At 38.0% G+C, this 25,425-nt stretch overlaps 1 protein-coding gene across 6 annotated transcripts in view; it reads right to left on the reverse strand.

The window, feature by feature from the left end:
• The window catches only part of Mtd (TLD domain-containing protein mustard), a 302,520-nt gene that overhangs the window by 213,252 nt on the left and 63,843 nt on the right, over positions 1-25,425 (reverse strand). For 2 of the 6 annotated variants that reach the window (XM_072013258.1, XM_072013256.1), the window contains exon 2: positions 13,063-13,420. The exons of 3 other annotated variants lie outside the window; for them this stretch is intronic. In XM_072013258.1, the coding sequence (XP_071869359.1) occupies positions 13,063-13,220 (158 nt within the window). In that variant the 5' untranslated portion in view covers positions 13,221-13,420. The remainder of the gene's footprint in view (positions 1-13,062; positions 13,421-25,425) is intronic. One more of the 6 variants, XM_072013257.1, reaches the window with a different exon arrangement.

Genomic DNA, 25,425 nt, shown 5'->3' on the forward strand with positions numbered 1-25,425 from the left:
ACACGTCAATCTATGGCGAGAAGAAGCACGTTTCAATGTTTCTGCCGATAACAAGCACATTTCAATGTTTCTGCCGATAACAAGCACGTTTCGTATAATATAGGTACCGCGATAGCAAGCATTATTCACATTTCGCCACGAGCAGTAGCTTATCTGAAATGCTGTAGCGAGAAGCAGCACGTTTCGTTTGTTTGCCGAACAGTAGGCTATTTCAATTTCCAAAAGGTTGACGTTGATCTTCTGTAACTACCAGTTGTCTGTATTATTATCGTTGCACGTTCATTACGAAAGGAAATGACTATGTATTTACAATGTCTAGCAGTGAATACGATGATTGTAAGTACATCGGTAGCAGATCGACGAGACTCGAAAATATTTTTGCTCCAACCAATCTAAGCTAAATAAATTTAATTAAACGAGCGAAACAATTATAGATTTTGAGTGGTGGAATAATCGTAATATATCTCGTGCGGCGGATAAATACTTTTGTCAACGTTATATGAAAAACGTGTAAAGTTGCTTTTCTTACTATAACGAAGGAAACGTGATTACTTTCGTTTCAATAGCAAATTGCTATAAGAAAATAACTGTCAAGTTCAACAATTACATACTACTTTGCCTTCTTCCAAAAAAGATTAAAAAGCCGAAGGAGCTGCGAATTCAAAAAATTATGACATTTCACATACGTATTATGCAATTTTTGTCGCTGTCGAAATTTCGTCTGGCAATTCAGCGGGTGAAATTGACCCGTGAAAATCCAGCTAGTTTCCGATTTCCCGTGATACATCGCGAAAAGAATATTCTCAGGCAAAAGTTACTTCTTTTAATTAACTATCGCTTGGTAAAAAATTGATCAACAGTATAGCGAGTTATAACGTAAAATTGGAAAATAGTCGGATTCTCCGTAGTTAATTCTAGTCCCTTGGAGTGAAAATTTCGATAGCATAAGAAGATTACGTAATACGTATGTCTCTCTACGTACCAAAGTTTCATAATTATTTTTACAATTTGCATATTGAGCATCTTGCTTTGTAAGTATCGCTGGTTACTATTCACGTTACTGCGTCGTGTGTTTTCCACTGTTTGTATTCACAAACATCGTCAATGTCACTGTTTGTTATTGTTTCTTATTCGGACTCTGACTTTGCAGTTCTTGTCATCCTGTTTATATACGGCGACATTCGGTTCGAGAGTACGCCAATGTAGTAGCTGAAAGAGAAAATTATTTTTCACGCAGCAACATGAAATAACGAGACAAACTATGAGCGAAACTCTAATAATTGTGATAATTCTACGGGTAGCCACGTCTCTCATATACGTAGAACCACGGCCGACGTGACCTTTTGCGGATTCTGAATACACAATGAAATTCTATACTTAAATTTTACAACGAGGAATTATTTATTTACAAATGCTGTAACATATTATATATTTTTATAAGTTTTTTAAACAAATCTAAGTAATATTTTTTCGCACGAGTAATTCGCTTTCAAGGGGCAAAAAATTCAATGAAAGTAGAAAATCTGTAATCATGTATGACTTTTGCAAGAAATTATTGACGTGGTTTAATTTCTCTAAAAAGTACATTTCTCTGAAAGCGCCTGGAGTTTTTTATCTAAAGTAGTTTCCAGGATATGAGGACTTAACGGAGTTACACTGAACTTTCATGATTTTTCTCATTCCTTTAAACTGAATCATCGCTCCTAAAAAGATGTCTCGCATCTGTTAATGGTATCATCATTCTGTAAAAAGTTAATCAAAATCGGTGTTTTTTAATTGGGTAATTTTCGTAGACCGCGGGACCGGGTTCCGGCGAACGCGCTGAACCTGTCTTGCGCCGGCCAAGAACACACGACGAAAGAAAAGCTATCGCGAGAACAAAAAGTGGAAACAGGGACTCGTGGATCCATGAGAAGGCAAAAAGGGCACGCAGTTTGGATTGCATTATACACGCACATTTTTTCGTTGTTTCAACGTCCAGATTTCTTAGATTTCTAGAAGTTTGTCACACGGAGAACGGTGATTGTGCACGCTCGTATTGAACTCCATTGCAAATCGATATTATACGCAAAACGAGTGCAGATCGATGAGAGGATGCAACATTCGCAATTCGTATATTGTTAAAGAAAACTAGCAGATGGACATATATAACTCGAGAGACTCATCGAAAAAGTCTAACTGGTCTCCTGTTAAAATTGCTGCAGTTCGAAAGATATGTGTGCGACCAGACGTGAATTCAATTTACGCGAAATATGATTTAAGTGGAAACAGTTTCGAAATACAAATTTTAGGACGATATGTTTCAAAATAGTGTATTACGAAATATACATTACAAAACACATTCGATACTAAAATTCAATTATCTTAAAAAAAAGAGAGAGAGAAAAGAAAAATCTATTAGCAATGGTATTCTAAGATCTTAGACCGAGAGAAAATGTTTAATTTTATAATATCATTGTTCGTTAAGTAGATTACTCTGTACCAATTTACGTTTGATCGAGTTTTACTTACGTCGTTAAAAACGTTTGTATTTCGCTTGAAAAGAAAGACTTTATCATTCTATATTATATTATATTATATTATATTATATATATATATATAATATTGATAATATTTCTATTGAATATATAATATAATATAACATTGTACATGTTATAATTTATATATATAAATAATTATAATTATAATTTATATATATAAATATATTGTATATTAGCAATAGAATCCTATACAATCCATAATTTTTCAATCCATTAATTCAAGGTTAAAGGCAAGCCGGGTTAATTTTCACGCAAAGTGCCGAAATGTGTTACCTGCCGTCGCGAAGAAGCATAACATGTTATTGTTCCTGAAACTAATGAAAATATTCTACTTTCCACAATCAAAATCGAATCATTCTATTTTTCGTGGCGAGAGAAAGACAGACAAACAGACAGATACAGAGAGCGTGTTAGTGTCCGTAAGACAAACGAAATGTGCTACTTTTCCTAATACACGTCGAATTAACCAATGGCCTAGATTCCAGGCTTCGATCACCTAGGTGTGTTGTGGCACCTCGGTTCTCGTCCATGGAAACGGACGATTATATCACGGTAGCTTTGGCAAAAGTGGGAAATAACCACTGTGAAGGATGGTCTGGTATTTGGGGTGATATCGATGTTCTGATATCGTGAGGTCGAAGAGCTCGATCGGGAATAGGTGAAGGTCAAATGGTGAAAAGTTGAACACTGACGCGTTTAAATGGTTAGAAGTTGGATTTCGAGATATTTAATTTGAAATATCGCAAGATTTTTGGTATTTCCGATAAGATTGGAATTTTGACGTAGTGGCATTGAGGAATTCTCCGATCGGGCAAGGCAGAGGGGTTGAATTGTGGAAAATTTTGAAATTCAATGCATCCGAAGGGCTGAAGCGAAAAATTTTGAACTTTGAGTGGACAAATTCGGAGGTTCAAGGGTTAAGAGCAGAATTTCAGCGCGGTTAGTTCGCAATTTGCAAGGATTTTTGCTATTCGAAATAAAATCGATATTCTGATTGTTGCGGGATCGAAGAGCTCGATTGTCCATGGGCGAACGTGTTAAACGCTGAGAGGCTGAACCTCGACGCGTTTAAATGGTCGCAGGAATTCTAACGCGTTTAGCTCGTAATTTGGCAGAATTTCTGGAATGAAATCGATATTCTGATGTTTTGCAGCTGATCAGTTCAATTAACACGTTGACTGCCGCGCGTGTTTTCAATGAAATCTCTTTCAGGCCACGAGTGCCGCTGTATCAAGCGTACTCTGCTGAGTATTCCCACCGATATTTTAAATAACTTAAAATCTCTGTCCTAATTCGTTAAAATATCAAAAAGAAAAATGGAAAACATTTCTCAGTGAGTCAAATAGCAGTGAAAAAGAAAGCTTTTACGAGGCTTACACAAATTCGAATAGTAGCGATGAGGAAGAAATCAGATTTTCTAGAAATAGAAATATAAATAGAATTACATCGTCTGATCGGGATATTGATAAGTGCAATCGTAATGATACTGAATGTAATGAAGATACCGTTGACGATATTTTACAAGAATTGGTCATTGAGGGAAAAAGAGGAACTGATGATACCGAGGAAAGTACAATTCAATTTAGTGAATGGAATGAATTGAGTGGTCAGCAGAAGTCATTTCTTTCCCCCGAGACAGACGGCCTCATTAGACAATTACCTGGCAATGTCAATCCATATGATGTGTTCGAGAAGTTCGTTGATGACGAAATAATAAACTTACTTGTATCAGAAAATTTCAACAAGGAAGTATGTAAATATTAGAAGATTTAGAGAATTATTAGCTGCAAAATTATTAAGGTTGTCTGAAAATACAAAAAAATCCTTGTCTTTGACGGAGTCAGCATAACATCGCCGTTTGGAAAAATGATTCCGGAAGAAGCATTAGACTCGCATGCAAACTATGCTATGCAGATAAAAGACGTCGAACGGACCGATCAAAGACACGGGAGAATTTAAAGAAAACAACAATTAATGGTCCAAATTATCCCAAATTATCCCCTCAGCTGTGTATAGAATGCTTCAAAGTTTTACATTCTAAATAATTTTCTTTATAAACAATTTTCGTATTACTTTTATAGCAATTCAATAGTTTTATTACTTCCTGTGGAATATTTTTTCAAATACCTACGACGAGCCTTCGCAAGTAGTCAAATAAACGCCACCCGAATACGGGAGACGCGGCCCTCAGAAACTTTGCTATCACCCGAATATGGGTTACGCGGCAGTCAACGTGTTAGGGAAGAGGGTGAGAGTGAAAATCGTAAAAGATCGTACCTCGACGCATCTAAATGATTAACAGTTAGATTTCACCGCGTTTAATTCCTAACTTGGTAAATTATCGTTGTCTGAAATGTCTACGAATATTCTGATGTGAGCTTCAAAGATATGATCGATTGAATTTTTTGAAGCTCGATGAAAAAGAAGAGAAGCTTGAAGAAGTTGACGTACGATTTTTCATTCAAATCTCATTCAAGAATAGAAGAAACCTCGAAGAACCGACGTAAAATTCGATATTCGAAGAATATTCATATGGAACATGGAAGAAGGTGATCTAAAAATATTCCGTGGCTAAAAGGATGCGAATCGATCGAAGGTACATGAGTAAATATATGTACTCTTTGTTCGCGGGAACCGTTTCAAATGAAGAAATAGGACCTGGATTCGTGGCCTACGGATGATCAAGGCCACGCACAGTATCGAACATCGAAGAGCAAGAGAGAGAGAGAGATAAATTACCGTTTCTATGTCGGTACTGTGGCCTGCACGAAAACAAAGGAACCATCCTTTCCATTGTACAGCGGGACGACGGTTGTGCATGCATGCATCATACACTGTATTCGTGTCTGTTCATCAGATACCGTCAGACACAATTTCTATATGTCAGCGTATAGATCACGCTGCGGCGTTTCAGAAGATCGTTACGTAGCTAGAAATTGTTGCACAATAAAAATTCCCGTGCTTCGTCTACGTCTATGCCGCAATTTCGAATTTTTCTAAATTTTAGAAACTGCACGTGTTTCGTTGTTTCTTTGCTTTTTATCGTCGTCGTTGAATTTCATACAGGTATTTGTTGCACACTAGAAATCCACGCGCTTTGTCTACGTCTATCCTTTAATTTCAATGTTTTCTGGAAACTTTAGAAGCTTCGTTTCTCTTGCGTGAATTTCCACATATTTTCTGCGAAATGAAAATCCTACTTTGTCATACGTTTAGCTCCAATTCATCATTTCGTTCCAGCTCTTTCGTTTTTGCCTCATTTCTCCATTCCACTCCATCTTGGTTGCCCGATACACCGTCGCTCCTACGCTTCGAAACGCAAACTTCCTATTATACAACTTTCGTCGATCAAGACACCGTGACAATCACCATGAACTCCTTCCTACACCCACACCCACGGAAATCCTGACAACAGACAAACGCCCACACGAATTACTCTAACTTCAATTGGATCTTTCGAAATGCGAAACTATCGCTGAGAAGGACACGTTACTATCCGCAAGCTTTAGGACGTTTGCAAATTACAAATTGCAGAAAGTGTTTAAAGCTTCGCGTGCGTATATCCTTTCCCTGTTAGCGAAAGTTCCTTCGATCCTTATACTTTATAAATACATATATATATAATTATTTTATATAATTATTAATTTATTTTATATAATACATAATATATATATATATACAGAATATAAAAACGTCAACCTTTAGATGGAATTGCACCGAGTGTCCAAATATTTATGGCCGTGTGTAGCGTAATATGCAAATCGGGGACGGTAAAAAATGAAACGAAGGAGAAAAGAAAACGCAGCCGACAGAAGTCGAGCAAAACAGATGATATACGGTCGTGGAAACGAAACTGGCCCGATTCTGGCGGCGATTTACAGCCCAGAAGAGTCAGGGTCGTACGAAGAAACGAGTTTCGAGGCGGCCGGGTCAATAACTGCTATATAGGTGACGGCTGTTTAATAACTTTCTCTTTCACTTTATGGAAAAGAGCGTAAAAAGTGGTGGCAATGAATGAACATCTGATGTTACGTCGATGGGTAATCGCCTTGGCTGATTATTCGGAATCGTGATTAATCATAATGATAGCTTCGGCCAAATTTGGCCCGATCCGATCCTATGCGGATTAATCGAGTTAATCGACCGGCTAGTACAACTGTTTGAAGTTTCCAACAGCTTGTAAACCAACTTGATGGGTCAGTGGTGTTCATCGCTGGATTAAAACGTCGTTCGTCGTACCTTAATTGAGGGAGGAAGCATCGCGACGACTATGATGGATGTTGCATGAACGTTGTTTGTAAAAGAGATGATTTTAGGATCGTTAGCGACTATCGTTGCCACGATTGACAGAATTAATGTAACGTTTAAGTGCGATAATCTTCAGTTAACATAGTTTCCTTTTGTATAGAAGTAACCAGAGTGTTGAACCTTCGCGTTAAATTATATTATATCGTCAAGTGTGTATAGTATTTTAGCAGAAAAAAGTCTATTGCCAGAGCATACAGCATATACACCTACTGACAAAAGTGAGAGAAACGCTATGATCGTTTGGAAATTATTGTACAGGTATTTTTTATCTTCTCAGATACATCGGGTGAAATTAAAAATAACATAAGGAGATAAGTGTGCATATATGAAATTACAATATGTTTTCTTTTTTTATTATACTCGTGTAAGATTCACGATTGATATTGAATTGGACGAATCGAATGGAACTTTGTGAGAAAAGTTGTGGAACAAACTTTAGTGGAATTATCTTACTATTTTTAACAAAATGTAAATAGAAAATAATGTAATAAGACGTTGGCTAACTCTTAGATTCGATGATTGCACGTCATCTGCGTGGCATTGATTCAATTAATCGAACGCAATACGCTGTCGATATTTCGCACTATATTTTTTTAATTTTTTCCATCAACTTTATTTGTAAAACATTGACATCCCAATTGATATGTAACGTAATTTCACGAATGTTCAATTGGGTTCAAGTCACGAGATTGACTCGGTCATTTCATTATATTAACATTTTGCCCCGGAATAAATTTCTTAGTCAATTTAAATTTAGAAGAAATCGTTTCAAGTTATTTTTGTATCGAAATGGTCACTCTGTTCACATTTTCACGCATACACATGGCAACATATGAATTTGTAAAATACCGCGATATAGGAAATTGTCTATAGTTTATTTTATTTTATTTATTTTATTTGTATCAACGGATCAGAACCGTTACGTGAAAAAGTAACATCGCACCATCACGTTATCCCCACCAAATTTCATTGCTCGTTTTAGATATTTAACGTTTGAACTTATTGTATGTTCGTGTATGGACTCCTATCTCTTTATGGTGTTTTAAATTCCAATGTATCTCAAAAGATAAACAAAATGTACAATGATGTTTAAGCGATCGTTATGTTTCGTAACTTTTGCCAGTAAAAGAAACTTCAGTTTGTTAAATATAAAACCATCGTATTAGAATAAACCAATCCATCGGAATAAAAAATCGAAATAAAATACCAAATTCTAAATCCACGTTTTTGTTCGAAATTCTAAATTGATAAGTAAATATAGAAATTTGTACAGTAAAAGCAATTTTTAAAATATTATTTCAAACAGTACTTTTACCATTTCTGCAATGAAATAATTATCTAATTGGTCTAAAGCGACTATTATGTTTCTTAACATTTATCAAAAAACGTAACTACAATTTCTTAAATATAAGAAAATTCTATTAGGATAAACCAAACTATCGGAATAAACAATCAAAGTAAAATACCAAATTCTAAATCCTCGTTTTTATTTTAAATTCTAAATTGATCTAAATTCTAAATTCTAAAGTAAATATAGAAATTTGGACAGTAAAAACAATTTTTAAAATATTATTTCAAACAGTATTTTTACCATTTCTGCAATGAAATAATTATCTAATTGGTCTAAAGCGACTATTATGTTTCTTAACATTTATCAGAAAACGTAACTACAATTTCTTAAATATAAGAACATCCTATTAGGATAAACAAAACTATCGGAATAAACAATCAAAGTAAACTACCAAATTCTAAATCCTCGTTTTCGTTCTAAATTCTAAATTGATAAGTAAATATAGAAGTTTGTACAGTAAAAACAATTTTAAAATAATATTTCAAACAGTATTTTTACCATCCTCCAACGAAATCTTGCTCCAATTACTGCTAAGTGGATGGCAGAGTTTACGCTCACCGGGCACCTTGCATAAATTAATTGAAATTCCTTCGTCCACAAAATGCCATATTGGCGATGAAAAAAGTGAATCGTAGCAATTACATGTAAACGATGAATAATCTCATTGGCGATGGAACAGAAAGGTCTCGTTTCGTAATAAGCCAGGCAATCTTTCCTCGATAACGATAAATTTCTCGTGTATAAGCGGCCGATCTACCGATCGCGTCATAATTTAATAGATCGATTTAGAAGCGGTTGACGCATTGTGACCGTCGCTGCTAATAGCAAATCGATGAACCGCTCGCTAATTAGCGTATCGATGCTAGCAAACCAACCAGTGCTTGTTGCTATTCGCGAAATGTTACTCTGCTACTAGTTTGTGAACGGCTGCTAATTCACCAAGCAAACTTTCAGGCTGTTGTTAAAGAATTTCCTTCCCTATTTTCCTTTCGCGAAATAGCCGATACTCGCGCGATGTTTTCTAACGAACTGCGTACTAGCTTTGTGATAAACTTCGACGATGATATTTGCATTATGTATACTTGTATGTATACTTAAATATTATTCCTCGTCTCGCTTTCTATTTTCAGTAAACGAATTTCGTAGCTTTCAATGGATTAAAAAAAAAAAAAAAAAAAAAAGAAAAAGAAACAGAAAGGAAAGCAGAAGAAATAAAAATTCTCCTCTTAAATTTTGACAAATTATTAACAAGTCAGTAGTTAACAAGACCTTAAGGACTCGTAGTACACATCGAGGAGAATAAAAACAGACTCGTAATCGGTAACAGACCCGAAAGTAATTATTTTTAAAGGAAAGTAAACTTTTATTTCTTTGCGATTAGTCATGTGTTTAAGTAACACGCTGAATGCAAACAACGACGACAAAGGATTATTATTATCACCGACAAAGAATCGCAATGAGCTACAAATCATTATTTCCCTCTTTCACATCATTATCTCCCTGTTTTATTCATCGCGCCTTCTTTTATCTCAATACGAATTCGCGTGTGTAGGTCGACTTACACAGATGTATTTCCAAGTATCTGCTTTCTTTTTATAATTCAACTCTATTATTACTTTATTACGAGTAAATGAAACTCATCGAGCATCAAAGAAAAGCATTAAAAATTCGAAAAAAGATTAAAGTAATAACGTACTCTCTGCCATCCACTTTATACTCTCTTTCTATCTGGCAAAATTATTTCTTTCTGTTTCTATCTAGCAAAATTATGCATTTAAAGGTCGAACGCATTTTTATTCATCTGCCTGAAAACCATAGATTCTCGTACCCTACTTTAACCCTTTCTTCGGCATCGCACATAACGAGAGGAAAGCGACCGATAGTTCTACTCGTACGCCGGGTTCTCAAGAAACCTCTCGACACCACAATGTCCAGAGAATCGTTCGAGAACCAGCCACACTAACATCGACTGCCATCTACTGATTACGCTGCGTACTGAGAAACACTGGCTCGAAGATAACGCTTGAATTATTGCCGCGAATAATTAAAGCGAGCGATATTGGATTCTGTAATGGTAGTTCATACGTCACCTTTCATCCCATTACCTGACTCTACCTGATCACTGTATTATTTTAATGCCATACCAGCGAGATTATCAGTCAAAGTATATAACACTAGAACTATCACAGCAGTCAAATCGACTGATTCTACAATTTTATTTTAAAATTTCTACTTCGTGTTATATTGTTTTCCGCAATGATAACTAAAAGAATAATATAATGATTTTTATTGTGTTTTTTATGTATTCGAACTCAAAATAATTTTATAGCAAGGCTACTTATACCAATACCAGTCGAAATGACTGGTATATCTCAAAGTGTAAAAGGGTCCTGTAATCTGTTTATCGAACCTCAATTAACCAGTTTCCTCGTTTTGTACAACTTCTCACACGTTTTTAAAATTTGTACTGCGTATCATTCAATATGATGATATCAGTTATCAGGAAAATTCCGGATCGATCGCTAGATCGCTAGATGCTAACACTAGAAATACCACACCAATCAAAATGACTGATTCTACAATTTTATAAATGTGTCAACCTTCATTTAAGGATCCCAGATGGACTAATAATACCAAAAATGTACTACATAACGTGGAATTCCTTCTGTAAGAAAGTAATAAATCAATAAATATAAAAATGTTCTATTATTACGTATTTTTTAAAATAACTTCGTGTTAACTATCGGTAGTTCTAGTGGTAAAATTGTAAGATTCCCGCAAATACACATGTACAGGGTGTTGGAAAATACGTGGAGCTTCCAGGGTAAAATACCATTTTACGTTATTTACGTTTGTGCGACGTAGGTAAAGTTCGAACAGCGCGTTTATACAGTAACTTTTTTTCGTCGTTCTGATCTGATGGAATCAACTCTATAAATATCCAAGTGATGGAAAATAAAGGAACGCGTCTACACTTCGGAAAATGTAACTTCCAAACACCGTCGTAATATTAATGAAAAAGAAACTGTCGTAATATAAAGCAGATTTACGAGGCAATCTTGAGAACGTAGCATGCGTATGTAAATTAGTTTCTCGTATAATATAGCCGGTTAACGAGTACAGTGGAACTTCGGTTATCGAACGACTTTCGCCTCGAACAAATTGGTTCCCACGTGTTTTCTGAAAAGAAGAGAAAAAAAGAAAAAAAGAAAAAGAAAGAAAGAACGCATCGGTTACCGAGCAGAATCTACATTTTCGAACAGGCAATCATGTGCTCCACTCTGGTGGCGGAGTATCAGTTACGTCGCAGTTTCTGTTCAGTGCAGACTTCTGTTCGAATTTCCAGTGTCTCTCCTTAATTTTCTTCGTCGTTCTATGCTTTTTTATACGTTATCGTTAATTAAATAAATGGCTATTTGGCCGACGAAGGATAACGACGGTAGTAAATCGAATAGAAAAGTCGTTAGAGCTAGGACGAAAGTGAAAATAAAAAAGATATTTTTAAATGGTTTTTATTTAAAGATGTACCAAGAAGAAGAGCATAATTTCCTCGATCAGGTATCATTAAGTAATTGAATGTAATAATATTATACAGGGAAATCTATATAGATTGAGCACACGCGGTAATCACGCATAATAGGGTATTACTCAATTGTTGAACTCATATTACTAAAAATAAAGACCTAGCGGGCTCATTGCATTAACCTTGCGAGGCCATCCGGTTAACATCTCCTCTGTTCTCTTGAATGAACCTTTTGAATACAAAAATTTCCAATGAACGCAAGCAAGATAATTTTCTAACGATTACGAGGTAAAAATAGAAGAATATTTGACTGAAATCGTCAGTCCAATATTCATCTGATCGAATAGAAGAGAGTCTTTGAAGGCGTAAAAATTCTGGGAACTTTGTAATTAGACTAAAACGAGCCAGCCAAGTTTTTATTTTCATTTCTATATTTTGATATACGTGTGCCACTTAATAACGCCTGATTGAGAAAATTATATTCTTCCTTTTAGCGGCACATTTTTAAACAAAAACCACTGAAGAAATTTTCTTTTATTTATATATTTTATTTTCTACTTGTTTCTTTCTTTAACTGTCATCCCACGATATACAAATATTTTATCAAATAATATTTTGTCAAATTTCACTTCGGCTAACCAGACAATTATTTCCAATAAAAAAATATTGTCAGTTTCGCAAAATACTATTGTACTGAGAACGAGCATGCGTTTCAAACATCAGCTTTTCAGCTGGTCGGAAAATCGATGAAAATTCGCTTACAAAATTCTACCCAGACAAAGAAGCAGAAAAATGAGCTAAATAAAAAACCACAAATAAAGAGAAGTTACGTAGAAATATGAGAATGGCATTCGTATTTCGTATTCAATTTAATGTGTGATGCCGTTAATACCCAGTGTCTCTACAGAAAGGAACTCTTCTTAGTAAAAACAAAGCTGTTCATTTACTACGTGTGCGTAAGAATTTCATTCGCGTAAGATTCCACGCGTCTTTATTGTTCCTCTATCCGACTTGATGCATTGAAAACTGTTATAAAATTATAAATAAACGAGCGATCATTTACGTTAATTCTTATAGGAAAATGGTTTCAATTTTGGAACAACCTCCCAAACGAATTATGGTCCGACAACTGACGTTCCACAATATCAATATCATTTTATAATAAAAAAATCTTCCCTTACATCTATGCTAAATATAATTCTACTAATTCTAAATGTCCCACTATTTATAGACGATAGCGTATGCAAGAAATTGATCATTCCAAATGTTTCGATTCGAAACTGTACGCTCTGTGGTAGAAAAAAAGGGACTCAAAGCGAAGAATCATCGAGGGTACTCACTGCCAATTGAATTTCCCGGTGATACCTTCCCTGAGGCGGTCCTTGAGGCTTCGTTGCCTTGGCCTAGAGGAAAGCGAAGGGCTGGCCGGTTCCTTCGACTTGATCGGCGGTGGACCACTTCCGCCACTACCGCCACCGCCGCCGGAGAACAACGCCATTCTTCTTGCTTACGCCGATCCACCAAGTGTGTCGATCTGACACTCGCACAACAGTTCGCGACTCGCTCGATCAGCTGCGACTGTCTCTAGGTCGCGTGCCGAGCGAGCATCATCGAGGCACTCGCGAGCACGAGGAATCACTGGACAAGTCGAGCGTTCGCCGCTTTCTGCCCAACCAGTCGCCGAATAATGTTTCTACTCTGCGAAATATTTTCCCATCATAGACTGCTTTAAACACAAGCGAATGAGACTATACACGGAACATCCGAAAATATCCATCAACGATGCAAAATAATTTTGACTGAAACGCTGGGAATTTTTGAATCGATTGGAAATATGCCTGCTTCGTCCTTCTCTTCAGGGAGAATTAAATTTTCAGTGGAATTTTGAATTTTTTGCAGTTAATTCGCAAGGAGCACGAAGCTGGCTTTACATTGGTCCAGTAACACTGCAGCGAGATCCGGTGCTGGATTGTAATTGGAACAATCGAGACAGCGTTCCACTACGGCGTTTTCATTCCAATACAGCGTTTTCGTTCAAGCAAGTAATGCGACCAAACTACCGGGTCGAAAGTCTACTTTTTTAATCCAATGTTTAGCCCCACCATCGCCAACACAACGTTACACAGCGTTGCTGGAATCACCTGGACGGCTCAATACCCAGTGCTGGCTGAAGCGTAGTACAGTGCAGTAGTCGGTTTTCCGCGTGAATTCATTGCCACTAAGCCCATCACTTTCGACGAATCCGAAAGAAACTTTCAGATTTCCAATTAAACCATTGCCATGCAATCGGTCGATCCAACGACTGGACAAGCGTAAAGCCAGCTTAAAGGATTGGTAAACAGGTCTCAAAGGGGTTAGATGAATTAATGAACGATTAAATAAAATATTTGGTGACAGTGCTGTGGTACGATACGACTTGTACAACGTAGATATAGACGTGCGGTAGTTGTCGAAATAATATAGTTTTAGTATACGTTTAGTATAGTCGACATATGGTTAAATGGTATATAAGCTGGACAGAAGCTTTTCACAGCCACTGTAGGTACGTAACTTCAAAGTTATAGACGTGACAACGTAGAAAATTAACGCGACATTTGCAATCGATGACGGTTTGGTAGGTTTGTACGAGGCTATCGATTAGGTTCGACACGCAGAATTGCAGGCAAAGCACGAATGGTATAGTATCTGATTTGTTTCCATAATTGCTAAATTATATTTCACACGCGTTAACGAACGAAGCAGAAAATAACGAAACAAATAATTTTGGTTTTGCGAACGAAAAGAAGGATCGTAATTATTTAGAAAAATTACGTTTCTCGTTATCTGTGTGCCAAATACACTTCGCTTCTCCAAAAGTCTCTCACGGACAATTTTCACTTTCCTCAGCAGTCGAAAATCTTGTTCGTTGTATATAAATTATCCTGCGGAAGGAAATATTTTTAAATAACGCTTTAAACAATTACCGGAGGCACAGATATCTTTCGGATGGAAACACCGCGCGGAGGACTCGATGACAGATGGTTTCAGCAGCTCGGCCCGAATGCTTACTACGATCCAGACCGATTTTTCAGTCACGTCAACGACTTGTTGAGGCTCGTTAAATAACAAGTACGACCGAACGGGTGATTCAATTCGCTCGCGACTCGCGCGACCGAACGCTAAGAAGATCGACGACCAAAGTTCTTTGGTCTATTATACAATAGATTCGTCAAGTGCATATCTTTTCCTGTAAACTGCATAGATCGATGACAACGTAGAATATGCTCTATTGTCGGAAATTTACTTGATTAAGGAAAAAGCAATTAACATGCAATTACGCTTTCTTTGGGCAAATAATTTCTATAAATATTCTACCTGGTGAATTAGAATTAGCATTATAGATAAAATAAATAACGTAGAAGAATTAGAACCTCAGATAATGGAGTGGAATATTTCAAATATAGCGCAAATAGGAATTTGCGTAAAAATTACAACGTAACATACTTTATACTCAAAAATGTATTTTTCTGCAAAGATTTAATATACAGGAGGTTGGATAAGGTGTACAAGTGGACATAGCGAACATCGATTTTTTAGGAAAAAATAAGGAGATATAGAAAAAATTGTTTCATATGATGCGTCGTTCTCGAGAAAATCGGGTTTGAAAATTTTGTCAAGTATATTTGAACACGGCTAATTCAGGACTGAATAGGAGTAAATAATTGGCAGAAGGTTACCCTACGTGCGGAAATAGGTCGAAGGCGTAGAATAAACTTCGTTCGCGAGACGTTTTGTTGGAAAATAAATCTGACTGTTGAACACGCGCATGTACCAGGCCAATTTCTCATTAGACACGTTTAAACTCTATTTTCTTGAAAATTAGGCTTCAGACAAATTCCTTTTCACGTTTTTCACTTATTTTTGCATGCGGAAAATTTTTATATATACCGAATTTTACTCATCATCCGGTCGGCAATCTGGCAAATTTAATCGACAAATTTTCAAATCTGATCTTCTCAAAAACGTCACATGACAAAGTTGTGTTCTACTTTATTTTCTTGAAGAAATCGGCAGGTACACAAACAAATACAAGGAAAGAACAGCAACACATCGAAATTAGCTGGCTGCTGAAGCGAGTAAAACTCTCATAAAAAGAAGACTAAAAAGAAAACACTGACCTCAATAAAGAAATAAAATAGTCAAACTCGAAGATGGTATCCCGCTGGGGTTAGCCATCCAGATGTTATTTAGCAATTAAGCCAGAGAAATTTACCAAACGTCCAGCTGGAGAAATTGTAAAGTACAAATTAAATAATAAAAAAAAAACTTTATTTTCTTCTGATCTTCTCATAAGATATCGCGATATATACGTGTTATTCGCCCGTATCTTGTATTTACTTTTTCTTTTCTGTATCAATCTACGTGTTTGTATTTGTTAAATCTTCAGCTTTTAACGTGTATCCTCATCGATTAAAAAATTAACCTTCGAAGTAAATAAATTTCAAATACACCACGGCTAAGGAATTAAACGATCCGTGAGTGTTTGAGAGGCGATGAAATTCATACGACAGGAAAGAACCTCGATCCTTCCGATTCACCAAAAGGAGAAAGAGCACCGCGATAACGTCGTGTACGTTCGGATGGAACTTTATTCGTTCGCCGACTTCTAACGGGAAATAAAGCTGCTGCTTCGTATTGAACTTGCAGACGTATCGAGTGGCGATCGAAAGGAATTGACGTGAAGCATTCTCGTGCTAACTTCCAAGCGCATTTATCACGCTCTCTATAGTAAGATTGATAGAGAACAGTCGGATCAGTTCTTCCTTTTCGTGCGTAACTTTGTTTGAATTTGTAGATTACAGTAGGTTGCTTCTCTTAGCACGTTTTTATTAATCGTTTCAAGGAGTCGTCTAGTTTGATCTCATTATGGAAATTGATTTAGTCGAAGACAAAGACGAGTAAAAATTTTCTTGTTAATCGTAAAACTTGATTGGTACGTAATCGTTCAAATAAAAGAATTATAAAGAAAACAGACGTAGCCATTTTTCTCTACGATTCTACAATATACCATAGGAAGAATATCAATGACAATAGCAAACGATAAGGTGTGACACAAATACGATGCATTTTCAATTTCTCATTAGCATATTAAATTGAGTCGAACTTCGTTCTGTGTGTTAAATTATTCAATTACAAATATTTTGATAGTGGGACCATTTGAAGAATGTTACCCTAGAATAATGGATGGTTAGAGCAGTGGGATATTCAAATAATGACACACTCGAACGATGGGATCTGCGAAACGTGTATTTTCCGAACAGATATTCAAATGATGAAAGTGCGTTAAAATCAGATCTTTTAGATTCGAATAATTTCCACTGCTTCGATCTATACTTCGAAGGAAAATTATTGTTCGATCCGCGTTTCGAGTAATCTTTATACATTGCGGAACGTTAACTATATGTAAAGCTTGGATAGAATTATTTTTAGCGTTAAACGAGTGTATAAAGAAGGACGTAGATTAGTCGATAAGTTGTTACATCGGAGAAAGAGAATTTAAGAAAATTCTATGGCCATTCTTGTCTGCAACGAGACGCGAAAGAAAAGTGTGCAAAGGCTCATGATAGACAGCAACTGGTAGCGACAGCGATAAGATAGAATCGACCTTAACAACCTCAGTTAAATTTCATTACGTTTCTCGAGTGGCACGCGCCTTTCAAGGTTGCAACATACGATTTCAATTGCGCAAAAACGACCACTGTCGCTGGGATCGTTGGTCGACTCGGCTACTAACCAAATTGTAAATGTTTACTACTTAAATAAAAGAACAATGGAAGACGGACAACGTTTCCGACACAATGCGTGCTTGCAAATAAGAAACATTACATAAAATGTTTAAAAAAGAGCGACGCAAAAATCTAACGTGTCTGCATCGTTGAAATATCGCGAGGATATTTCGACGAGGAACGAGGAACTGCAGATTACAGGAAAGCCATTTAATAAATCGATTTTCATTCGTTTTTTTTTTTTTTTTATTTTTTATATTGCGGTGATAGAGAAATGAACCACACGATAGATTTATGGTTTTCGCTCGACGAACGTAGATTTGCAATTTTTTCGTAGCAGTTGCTTACGCATCGTTTTCTAATAGTAAGTTTTTGCGCGTTGACACGATCTAATTGAAAATGAGAATGGCTTGTTAATTTAAGTTTAAATTAAATTTCGTCTAGTGACGCAAGCCTTTCAAAAATAAGCGACAAATATTCAAAGGAAACCGACAAAGTTTTATACAAAGTATCGAGACCCGCGTTATAACGATCTATATTTTGGAAATGTTGTATGGAATTTAAAAATTCATCGTTCTTATTTTCATCAACTTAAAAATTCAAATTTCATCAAACGTAACTTCATCAAACATAATTTCAACAACATTGAAATTCAACATCCAAATTAATATTTTGTTTTATTCTCTGTCTTTTCGTCAAATATTGTCAAATTTAGTTCGCGTAATGTATCGTTTGACCAAAGTTTCTGATCAATTTATGCATGCGTTTAATTTCTCTTACACCAATACGTAAATAAGAAATATACATATATATACACACACATATGTATATAAGAGAGCGAAACAGATGAGATCAATAATAATAATGATGATAATATATATATATCTTATAATAAATTCATATAAATTAATCATAAACTTTAGTCGAAACCAGAAGCTACATTACGTGAACTAAGTTTTGCAATATTCGATAAAAGGATACGAAACAGAACAAAATACAATTTTGGTGGTCTGGGGAAGTTCCACGTGCAAAGACTGCGCGAATACGAATCTTTATAAAAGTCTGAAGTTATGTGTACTCGATGAACGAAAAACGGAGCCAGAGACTCTCGACCCTCGACCCTCGACTTCAAAGCAAACACACTCGTCAAATCCTTTTTTTTTCTCTCCTTTCTGCATTTGTATTTCACCGAAAAAAGTCTCAGGACGCACGATGACAGAGAGAAGGAAAGGGAGAGGAAGAGAGGTGAGAATCATCGAGAGAAAGGGAGGGATGGAAAAGAAAAATTTTCCAACCAAAACGTTCTCTTGGTGTAATCAGGCTTCCGTTGAAGGACGTTTGCTAGGTCAAGGTCAGCATGGTAAGGTCAAGGACTGGCAGTCCCGATTCTCGTAGAGTGGAGAACATAACCAGCCTACGCCTCTCCGTGTCGAAAGCCTACTCCTGCTCCCGGTGTGTATTGATCCCTTTTGCCCCGGCAAACTCCGACCAATCGCGGCTCTGCCATTGCACAGTAACCAACTCGTTCCGGCACATTTTCGACAGAACGGACGCACAGGGGCCGAACTTCGATCAGCAAGTCTCGTGACAAACGTTAATTAACACTGCGATTTGATGGAAGGGTTTATCTTTCGGCCGAGTTTCCACACGCAACTGCGTCCATGAAATTCGCTAGTTTAGGGGAATTTCCCTTGGTGAATTCGGTTTGAAATTGAAGCGGAAATTTTTCTGTTTCTGGTATTAAAAACGCATATTTGTACCTCTACGACTAAAAAACCTGTCGAATTCGAAGCAAGACTTACTTTAACTCGAATTATTTACCGCGTTTCCAGGTCCCTTATTTTATTTCTGTAACTCGAGTTTAGAACACGCAGCCCTCTGCAAGTCGAAGTTTACCACTACAAGTCGAACTTCTATCGCCGCTGTCTCTGCAACTCGAAGTGAGCCAATAGCTATGCCGTGTATCACATGAGATGCGAGAAACCAATCGTTCGATATTCTCTCGTTTCTTCCAACTGTTAGAACTCTTCCGAACAACGTAAGACGACACAAGTCATACATCTATTTCTTCGACCACAAGCATATCCACGATAACGCTAATCGCTTTTCGTCAGTCGAACTCGTAATTGCCTTCGTCTCTTGCATTAATGTATGTTGAATAAGATGAGTTCGAAGAGGAAGCTTGAGATACGAAGACTTTCCGAAGATGTGAATGCGATCGCGCCTTCGTTGTTATAATGTTACGCATATGATAATTTCGTTATTTCATTTATTAAATCAGAGATGAATTTGCAACTAATTTACTTTCGTCTTTAATTCATTTGAAAGAAGCTTGTTCAGCTTGAATTTCTACGCGTACCATCTAAAGACGAAGAGAGAAATGTTTCAGGGAAATATGTAATTCGAACTCTTCAACAAATTACACTAAACAGTCTTGGAAAAGTCACGACCTTGTCTCCGAGCCAGTGGCTCTACACTATCGACCGAGTCTCCGCCGAAAGGTCTCGCGTCCTTTGATCTTCGTTGAATGCTCTGCCTTTCCGTAGCTCTTTTCGCCAGCCGCTACGAGCAGTGTTAATTAGAAGCAAATTCATGAAATCCGTGTTACTGGCTCCATTTCTTTCTTGTGATTCTACGTTTTGAAATATCTCCAAAAATTCTTCAATACTCTTGCATCTCTCGTCGAAAAAAAGGGAAACACTATAGACGGACTATACTGTCGCAGATATGTTATCGTTGAAAAGATGTACGGTTCATGCTATACATAACACGAAGAGAAGTAGCGATAACTTTTTCACACAATGTGCATGTATAATAGAGGAGAAATGAATGTACAAATTTAGAAATTACTTCATTAAAACGACTCTCGTCCCCTAATTCCATCTTCACAATTCTATTGGCAACAGATTCTCTGTTCCAAAACAATCCTATATTTTTAAACGATTTTTCCATTCTGGAAATTCGAGAATTCTCGTTGAGGATCTCTCTAAAATGACCAACTAGCGACGTGAGATTTATTCACAATTTATTAAAACACGTTCCATTAGAAGAATAATGTTACGTTGTAGCCAAACTGTTCGGGTGCTATGAATCCTACACGTTGATCTCACATTTCTTTAATTAAATGACCCAGTAGAACTTTCTCCTACAAAACTCTCTTTTAAACGAAACCTTAAAGCGTTGCCAAAACGCTTCCTTCTCTTGAGATATAAAAAGTATTAACAAATAATATACAACCGCATGTAGGATAAAAAAGAGAATATGTTCATAAGATAAAAATTGAAACGAAAACGTTGAGAAAGTCACTTAAAAAAGAAATGGACGTTGGAAAATAAGGCAATCGGATTGGACTGTAGAGAAACGATCGAAACCGTCTGCCCCGCTACCGCCAGACGGCTTGTCTCCTAGCCTATTCGTAATTTATGAACGTGCCATGGGCTAATTTCCAGACAATTCTTTGCCTTCTGTGGCGGGCGAGAGTTTCTTCTTCCATGTTTAAACAGGGTCGAGTCGAATCATCGTTCAGCGATCAACGGTATTGCCATTCACGATGGTAATCTGTGTCACGGAAACCACTTTTACGTTTCAACCCCGTTTCTTCTTTCACTTCCTCTTTAAAAATTAATTAATTCGTAATACCACCGCGATCTTTTCTTGTTTCTTTAGATACAACCGTTGCGCCACTGGTTCGTTGGTTACACCGTTTCTTGAAAAGCAGTTGCAATTTATTTGTTTAAAAATATATACGAAAAAATGTTACGTGTGTGTCAAAAAGTAGCTCAATCGTGTCCTTCATGAAGTTAATTAATATTTATATATATAGATAGCGATTGTTAATTATAATACACTTGCTTGGACTCTTATAGCAAGGGCCAAAGATATATGCTATTTGTAATAACTTCTGCTCTCATATTCTCCCTTCATTTCTCCTTTTTTTTTTTTTTTTTTTTTTTGTGTGTGTGTGTCCACGTTTTTTATTTTTCATTCAGCTCGACGTGAAAAGAGCAACAAGCGACTCGACCAATAAGTTTAAGTTTTCCTATCCTCGTTAATTTGTTCTTCTACAAAGATAATTTCATGTAAAATCCGAGCACATGCAGTCTGTTCTTTGAACGACTGTAAATTGGAAATCATATAAACGAAGTTGCACTGGTGATAAGGTAATGGCTATGTTCTAGCTCTGTCAATGCACGTTGATCGTGTAGATTAACGCAACACAAAAGCCGAGCTGTTTACTCGCATTGGCAAGTTGAACGTTCTACTGGAAGCGTCAACCAGCCAACCCTGTCATTTAGTCACGAGGATCGCACAAAGAGCGGATAATTAATGATTAATCACTAACGATAGAAACAACCTTCGAATAGAACATTTTCGAGCCACGGATGATGTAACGACGAACGAAGGTTTTACGTGACGTTTTCTAATCAAACTGTTTATCTCGTACGGAATCTAATAGGAAATGCGCTGCGCTGGGAAAAAAGTTCAATACAAAAACACCACGTGCCTCTGACGATTCTACGATACTAATGATCATTTATTCCCTAATGATAGGTGGTGCAAAAACTTCCAATTCTCTTCTAACGTCCAAGTCAAAATGAACAAAAACTGGAAATTAGAAAATTGTCTAACTTATCTTAATAATTCACCACTTTCGCATGATTAGTATGACATTCTCTATCTGATTCTCTTACGAGAAATATCTCAATAAAAAGAAATATTCCATTTCATGAATCGATGAAAATCCTAGTTTCTCTTTCATTTCCATGTACCTGTAATTATCACACACTCCGGTTGTTACGTCGGCCGACTCTCTACCTGGACGGGGCCTTGCATCACACATGGCAACCATGTGTCTGCACCTCCTTACGGCATACTCTAAAGAATCTCAGGGACCGACCATAAATCTTAGAAAATCTCAACAAAGCGTCTCAGGTCGAACAAGGATCTTTTCAACGAAAGTAATTTCTAAGATCTCTGGTTTGTGTCCGGAAAACACTTAAAATTAGTTATTTGCACACGTGCGATGCTTCCCACTACCAACCTTCTATCGAGGGCGGCTAAGACCCCTCCTGGTCCACCAACAATCGTAATAGCCAATAGAAACAACGTCTATTTCCCTCACTTTCCTGACCAAAAAACTGTCATTAACGAATCCGATGATCCCATGCGTTAGACACACCCTTTCCTAGCTCTCCTCTGATACAGCATCGTCACTCTCAGTGTAGTCCGTTTTCATCGTCCGAACAGTCAGTAAGTCTACCACGGTTCTACCTAACCCCAATCAATTCATTTGCAAAGTCTAACTATCGCATCGAGACATATCGTCAAATCGGGTCCTATCTCTGTAACGCATAAGCTATACTCATCGTCAAATACCTGTAACGCTCATAATATTGTAATCCATCGTTGAATATATCACATTAACCTGTTAACACAGTGTTAATTTCAATTAACCACCCCTGTTATCCTAACCGAAACACGGGGAACGACTACTTCGCGGCGTCGATTAGCCTAATCGTAGCGAGAATTTACGCCTCTCGCTGACGCGTTTTCCTCGCGACCGCGTCTCTCCGCGAACGGTCGTAACATTTGGTCCTTCGAGCCGGATTCAGTGGTAAGTGAAAAGTGCACACCAGTGACACCCACTACCATACAGTGCCACATGAATCCAACATAACCAGCAGCGGAAGCTTTACCACTCCAGCGAAGTCAGTAACGTCAAGGGGCCGTCACCTTGGAAGAGGCATAATTCGATGGTTGAAGACGCAACCATGCAGCCTCCCGCCGCAACTGGACAATCGGGAACATAACGATATTCAACAACTTCGATCGCACGACAAAACACGTCACTTTCGGGAAGGATCACCTTCCTCACGAAACGTACGTCAACGACATTCCGCTGCACAGGGACAAGCGACAACCTGCAGTCGGAACAACTTCAGCTTCATTACAACACGAGTGATCCTCGGGAAGAACGCCTTCCTCGCGAACATCACAATATTCCGTCACACGGTAACAAGCAACAGTTAAACTCGCAACTACAAGGTAAGCTCGCTCAAGGCATCGAAATCAGTCATGGATCCCAATATGAAAGAACGCACGAGAAAATTGGTACGACAACGAGAGGGGTTCAGAAAAGGGTTGGAGGCATTTCGCACAGTACTCAACAATTATGTGGAAGGGACACAAATATATACTATCCAACGAAATTTAGAGGAATTAGAGGAAGAATTCACATCATTCAAAGAAAATCAATGGGAATTAGACGATAGGAAGGGGGGCCAAACACAGCAGGACCGCATTGACTTACAACAAATGTTCTATATTCTCACCGGACACGCGACTACCATAATTAATAACGCAAACGAACAATCAAGGTCGACAATCCGAAGTTTTACATCGAGCTATTCGAACATTTCATTGCCGAAAATTCATTTACCTACCTTGTCGGAACTCTACAAGGATTGGCCAGAGTTTGCGGATCTATTTCGCTCTACGGCTCAGACAACCAAGCTCGCGTCATCATTATCGGAACAACCTGATTCAACGCTACCAATCGGCTTGAATCAGACAATCTCTAACGTTCGTAACTCAGCGCCAATACGCGACTTGACGGCAACCAAGCTCGCGTCATCATTATCGGAACAATCTGATTCAACGCTACCAATCGGCTTGAATCAGACAATCTCTAACGTTCGTAACTCAGCGCCAATACGCGACTTGACGGCAACCAAGCTCGCGTCATCATTATCGGAACAATCTGATTCAACGCTACCAATCGGCTTGAATCAGACAATCTCTAACGTACGTAACTCAGCGCCAATACGCGACTTGACGGCAACCAAGCTCGCGTCATCATTATCGGAACAATCTGATTCAACGCTACCAATCGGCTTGAATCAGACAATCTCTAACGTTCGCTACTCAGCGCCAAAACGCGACTCGACGACAAACAATTTCGCATTATCATTATCCGAACAATCTGATTCAACGTCAGCAAGCGCCTTGAATCAAACAACCTCTGACACTCGCAGCTCTTCGCCAACGCGCGACATGAAGACAACCTCTCGCGATCCTCTGGACCGGAAAAAACTGAATCCCGTTCAGGACAACAAAGTCAATTTCGAATCAGGGCCTACAGCAGGGGTTTCGAAATCCACGATAGGATTCTCTAGGAACATTTCCTCCTCAATCAGCATCTCAATGTTCAGTCTGTCTTACAGCACGTTACCTGTATCATCTGAGAGCAGGAGTATCATATCGGAGAATCCTTTTCCTGAACATAACACGAAGATGCCACCTTCGCCATTTCCGAAAGGGGCCACATCTGCGAATTATCCGAGGCGGAATAATCATCACGCTGTCACCACCATGGCGGCATCGGACAAGTCTCGGGCCACGAAGATCTCACCGGAGTCACCCCTGGCTCCAATAACGCCAACATATTCTCCGACGCTAAGGCAAGTCACAGTTACGACGCCCAACGCTCATTCTCCGCCAAGGATCATCACCAAGAGAGCGCGATTCGGGCGGATCATCGGGGGGAGCCCAACCTCCCAATCAACTACAAACCTCCACATTGTGTTGGACGACTCAGCATCAGACAACACAGGAATTCCGTTCAACGACACCTCATGGGCAGAGGTGTTCCAAGACACGTCCTGGGCAGAGGTGTTCCATGACACTTCCTGGGTCGAGGTACTACACGACACCTCCATGATCGAGACATTCCACGACACTTCATGGGCAGAGGTGTTCCATGATACTTCCTGGGCCGAGCTGCTGCATAACACCTCCAGGATCGAAGCATTCAACGACACTTCTTGGGCAGAGGTGTTCTACGACACTTCATGGACAGAGGTGTTCTACGACACTTCATGGACAGAGGTGTTCCATGACACTTCCTGGGCAGAGGTGCTTCACGATACCTCCAGAATC

Source organism: Bombus fervidus, chromosome 11 (genome assembly GCF_041682495.2).
Source record: "Bombus fervidus isolate BK054 chromosome 11, iyBomFerv1, whole genome shotgun sequence".
NCBI lineage: Eukaryota > Metazoa > Arthropoda > Insecta > Hymenoptera > Apidae > Bombus > Bombus fervidus.